Genomic DNA, 5932 nt, shown 5'->3' with positions numbered 1-5932 from the left:
AAAAAAAAAAAAAAAAAAAAAAAAAAAAAAAAAAAAAAAAAAAAAAAAAAAAAACCCTGTGTTATTACCACTGTTTTCAGCACAAATCCAAAAAGTAGCCCTATACTAGCTTCTGTGAAGAAAATTAACTCTATCCCAGCCAAAACCAGCACAGAGGGGCAAAGTGTAATGGTACTGAAGAAGCTTGGTACTGAAGAAGTTTTCAGATGAACAAGCTTTTTGATTTGTCCATGAATAATAAGATGGAAAAAAATGGATAGAAGAATTTCTGCAAGCTCGTAAAATGAAAAATAAAGCCAGAAAATAAATGGCTCACTAAAAAAGCATTTTCCCTTAATGATTAAAGTCAACTAATACCATACTGAAATAGGGTATATACACAAAGGAGAAACTGACAAATACACTCAAGAGTCTCAAAATCCAGTTGCAGATTGCATCAGATCCACCTGTTAACAAGTGAGAATGTGGATGCTGACTCTCTGCTTCGTGTGACTCTTGTCTATGTAAATCCTTTTGCATGGATTACCTATTATTTTTAAGGTTAAGGTAAAAAGCTATAAACTAAACAGTGCAGCTAAAACACTGAAGAGAGCTGTACATTTTCCCAAACAAATAGTTAACCAGTGAACAAAAGCGGTGCATTCATCAGAAATGAATGCCAATACCTGAACAGATAGTTACTCTTCTAAGAAATTCAAAATAAGATTTAATCAATCATTATTTTTTATTACTATGTTAAAATGGCTATAAATAGTCAACAGTAAAAGAGTATTAAGTACCCTGAATGCTACATGTGCATCACTGAGTAGTGGCCCCTCTATTTCAACGATATTCATGCTTGTTTCTCCACCAATAAGCTGGACGCTGGCTTCAATACTTTCAGAGTTCTGGCACGCTGCACTCTCTCCTGGATTTAATGCTTTTGCAAGAGTATCAAATGCCCTGTAAGATCACAACAAACAAACAAAAAGAAAATAAAATTTCATTTTAGAGACTGTTTCAATTTAGGAGGAACCTGCAAATGTCTGAAACCTGTATTTAGATGTCTGCTTCAAAGAACGAGATTTGGAAAATAGAAGTCAGTAGCATGCTTTTCCTGACACTCCACTGAAAAATCCCTGAAAAATCCAACTTACAGTGGCTCTGAAACAAAAATTAGCAGCAGATTCTGTTCACACTAGTTGCCAACAAATTCACAGTTTTGACATATTGATTGTGCTGCTGAATCACAGTTTGCCTTTCAAGATCTCTTTAGTGATGTTTACCAAGAGCGCTGGCATGAACGTTTTGAGGACGTGACCATCAGACTGCTTTTAAAGCAACTTAATGCATATATAAATTTTACAGATTTTTGCTGCTATGAAGCACAAACAGAATAAGCTTTTTTTTTTTAAAGTAATCAGTTGCAGTTAGGTTATTCAACTTAATTTGAAAAGACTGTTTCGAAATACATAAGAGAAAGCACTCTCATGCTTTCAATACCATCCTTAGTACCCTTTGATGTGGGGCAGTGACTCCTGCCACATGCATAAAGGTTACAGGGGAGATGTCAGGACAAGCACAGATACATTACTCATTATTTTGCTGCTTGATAACAGATCTGTTTTTTTTCTGTTCACCAATACACCTAAGAACCACAGCTGATACATCTTCAATCAAAAATATACAGACTTGATCACTGCCTACAGACAGATGACATATCCTGAGAGCAGTATCATTTGCATACACTGTTGCATGAAAAACTTACTCACTGAGGTCTGTAAACTTCACAAAAGCTGATTATCAGCTTGTATGTAGAGCTGATTCTCTATTTACAGAGATGTGTTTATTACCACAGAATCTAAAATCACTGATCTAATGCCAAAGTCTGGAATAGAACTTTGCCACCTTCTCTTCGCCCACACTCCCTAGCTATCTACATTCATTAACATGCTAAAAAAATCTAAATGTTTACTATGTTTGACATAACCATTTACAACCAATCAAAACATCACAATAAAAGAGCTGCTGACACTGCCTCAGGTTTGAGGTGGTAAGTGAACTAGTTTTTGGTACTACACTAGCCTGTATACCTTGATGTGTACACATGAGGGTGACTGGGGCATGCACAAGTGGACTACACAGATATACTTGGGACGTTTTTTGTCTCTGGTATATGGAAAGTAGGTGTAAAGGGAATGCATTCATGGGTAAGCTCTAGAAGTTATATTATTGAACTCCTGCTAGGAGATCTGAGTTTCAGGTCCTGCGTGGCTCACTCTTGGCAGCCTTAGGTAGAACAGGCAAACCCAGCAGCTCAGTGGCAGCTGCTTCTTTAGAAAAAATAGGATCTCCGCAAGGCTCTTCACGTAGCAGGGACAGAAATGTAAGAGAGGAACAAGATCTCTCCCTTCTCCAAAAGGTAAACGTCATATGCATCTGCCACGATCCTGTATTTATTCTAGTAGAGGCTGAAGAGACCTTTTTAAATAGGGTGGGAAGATACACTGGTTAACCATGTCTGCCCATGATATTTTGTTTCCACTTATTCTTGAATGTTTGCTTTCAAAGAAACCTTCTCCCTCCTACCTCATAAACTGGCAGTAGTAAGCCAGCAGAAGTCAGTAGAAGCTTTGCTTCCTCACGGCTCAGCATTGTGTGTGCCTTTCATACATAAAGCCCCAACACGAGCAATGATTGCAAGGTAGAACACCAAGGAAAAGAGAATCTAGAACAAAGCTTGCCTGGCAGCTACAAAAACCTAACCCACAAAGTGAGGAAAAAAGGTATAATCAACATTAAAATACATGGTATTGATATCCTTTGCTAGAAACAACTTTGGTTCTCTTTTCATCAGGCTCAGTGACTAACATATATAGGACTGCTGATAAACTGTAAAAAATGAACACAGATAATGAAGCCATATAACACAAGGCATATAACATTACAATATAAAAGCAGTGGAATGCTAGCAGCAAAGTTGTGCACTAAATTTGTGTCAGCAGAAGTAAAAGCTTAACTACTGTAGCTGCAAGCAATGGAATATATTAAAATATATGAAAAACACAGATGGATAAAACTTGCTTCCTTGAAATCCCTTAAACTCCCTTTTCTTCAGCAAACATCTGTGTCTGTTAGATCAAGCTGGCATAGGGCCTGGCAAGGAAATCAAAGATTTGGATAAAAATTTAGTTTCTGCTTGGGTAACGACTTCCCTTTCACAATGTCGTGGTTTAACCCCAGCCGGCAAATGAGCACCTCATAGACGCTCGCTCACTCCCCCTGCCTCAGTGGGATGGGGGAGAGAATCGGAGGAGTAAAAGTGAGGAAACTCGTGGGTTGAGATACGAACAGTTTAATAATTGAAATAAAGTAAAATAGTAATAATAATAATAATAATAATAATAGAATATAGAAAGCAAGTGATGCACAATGCAATTGCTCACCACCCGCCGACCGATGCCCAGCCAGTCCCCGAGCAGCAGCCCCCCCAGCCAGCTTTCCCCAGTTTATGTACTGAGCATGACGTCACATGGTATGGAATGTCCCTTTGGCCAGTTTGGGTCAGCTGTCCTGGCTGTGCCCCCTCCCAGCTTCTTGTGCACCTCCAGCCTTCTCAGTCAGTAGAGCATGGGCAGCTGAAAAGTCCTTGACTTAGTATGAACACTGCTTAGCAACAACTAAAACATCGGTGTGTTATCAACATTATTCTCATCCTAAATCCAAAACACAGCAGTGTACCAGCTACTAGGAAGGAAATTAACTCTATCCCTGCCGAAACCAGGACAAACAGGAATATTTAATTTGAACCTCTCCACTGGCAATCTATTAGGTAACCTACGGGACAAGAGGACGCATTAAGCTGAGTCAGAGCTCTTTCAAGCTCTCTGGTTGAGAGAACTTGATGCCTTTTCATAGATTTTTAAAACTGAACAGAAACACTGAAGTTGGCAAAAGCAAGCATCTGAAAGTGCTAGGAAATAAAGAAATGAAAGATTACTACATCTTTTTGAACAGCCATGGTATTGAATGAAGTTTATCAGCATGTACAACAATACTACTTACACAGCATATTCTTATATTCTTTACCTAGGAAGACACAGCAAAGGCCCAAATCAGCACTTATATAAAGCCACATTGACTTTCTAAGCAGCATATAAAGAAAGGAGCAGAACAAATGCATTCTGCTTGCAATTATAAAAAGCAGTAGAGACCATAGGGGAAATCCTGTATTTCAGTCAGTACAAACTACTTCATTATATACCAATCTTTTTTTCCTTGATGGATTTACTTCACATACACATTTTCAAAACAGCATGTACAATGTAGATGGTGTGTAAAGGAATATTGCTGGGACAGCTGTCAGAAGCCTGTATGAGATATCAACCAAGGAAGAACACGGTTGTGATTGATGGTATAACTGAGTATGTACTACACAGAATATCTTACACATGCTCACCAAAATGGCTCAGTTAAAACCAGTGCAAGACACAAGTTTGTAAGATATTCAAGGAATGTATTTGTAATGATGGTGAGAATTCTGTGACTTCTCCTGTGTAGAAAGAAAATGCTTTTCAAGCTTTTAAGGCGATTAGTTACAGGCATTAAACTACTTACACAGATGAGATCTCTAAGAAACAGTTTTCCAGGATGATACAAAGCACTAAGACTGTAGTACAAGATCTAACACATGTTACTAAGGCCAACCAGAAGGCAGGAACATCAGCTGTAACATTTACATTGAAATTCATTTCAAGTACAAACAACTAAAAGTATTTATTCCTCAAATGGAACTTCCTTATGATTTCACTTGGAAGAACCTTACAAGATTTATGTTCTGCGTGAGCTTAGGCTGTTGTTACTATTATTTTTAATGCAGATAAATTTCCTACACTGCGATGATTTAATTAATGGTCTGAATTGACAGAGACCTTCTCAAAAAGAATAATATTTTCAAGTGCAACGTGCCTTACCTTGTAACATCACTACTAGCTTGTTCTTCTTGCTGGAGTTCAGATAATGATGCATCTCCATTACTTAAACTCTCAATCATAGACAGCTCTGTACTGCTTTGTGACATGTCTTTGCATTTACTGAGATTCGCTAATGAAGTCACCACGTTTGCCAGCGTACTTAAATCTCCCTGACATGCTTCAACCTAAGGGAAAAGTATAGCTTTTAATTCTCTCATATTGGCAGCAGTTAACTTGCAATAGAAGAATCTAACTTTTACATAAATGATGAATTGAGCATGTGAATAGACCTGTGAGAAAGTTATTGTTTTCAGTAAATGTATAAATCATAATGCAGCAATTAGCCACTGCACTGCTTCTAAAATATGAAATATTTAGACATTTACTTCTACAAGTAATAGCTATCTCTTTCTTTTAGAAAGAATGCTACAGATGGTAAGCAAGTGCAGAAAGATAATTTATCATCTCCACTCACTAGTCAGTCACCAGGAGTATAAGATTGCGCTAGGTTATATTTTTAGCATCTTCCTTCCTTCCTTGTGTAAATAAGTCAGTAGTAATAGGGTAGGAGAATGTTTGAGAAGAAGGAATGGATAAAAAGTCATCTTTAAAAGCAAGCAGAAAAAGGAGTTCTGCTGCAGCCTTTTTGGTTTTTATATCTTTATTTAACTGCAAGGGAACAAGGTGATTCAGTACTGACCAGCATCTCAGAGGCAGTGAGACATGTTTCCCACCATGTCCCACAAAAAAAAAATCAATAAGGAAAGTGCATGATTACAGACAAGTATGCTGCTGCTAACACCAGCATGCTACATGTCATTTAGCTTGCGTTGTCATGCTCTACAGACAGAGCCAGAAAAGTGAAATGGAATAAACAATTTTTGATGGGCCCCTTTGCAGACAGAGCAAGTGAGGCAAAATGCATGAAAGCGGTATGAGGTAATTTAATATCAGCTAGAAAAATACAAAAGCTTCCTGCT

At 37.8% G+C, this 5932-nt stretch overlaps 1 protein-coding gene across 2 annotated transcripts in view; it reads right to left on the bottom strand.

Moving 5' to 3' along the window:
* NR2C1 (nuclear receptor subfamily 2, group C, member 1) overlaps window positions 1–5932 on the bottom strand; it is a 57172-nt gene that overhangs the window by 14068 nt on the left and 37172 nt on the right. For both annotated transcript variants that reach the window (XM_009321314.1, XM_009321315.1), the window contains 2 exons: window positions 4953–5137; window positions 780–942 (listed from right to left, as the gene is read on the bottom strand). In XM_009321314.1, coding sequence (XP_009319589.1) covers window positions 780–942; window positions 4953–5137 — 348 coding nt within the window. The remainder of the gene's footprint in view (window positions 1–779; window positions 943–4952; window positions 5138–5932) is intronic.

The sequence above is a fragment of the Pygoscelis adeliae genome, unplaced genomic scaffold, assembly GCF_000699105.1.
Source record: "Pygoscelis adeliae isolate BGI_AS28 unplaced genomic scaffold, ASM69910v1 Scaffold232, whole genome shotgun sequence".
Classification (NCBI taxonomy): domain Eukaryota; kingdom Metazoa; phylum Chordata; class Aves; order Sphenisciformes; family Spheniscidae; genus Pygoscelis; species Pygoscelis adeliae.
Note: the sequence above shows the minus strand (reverse complement) of the source record. Positions and strands in the feature narration are given on the sequence as shown.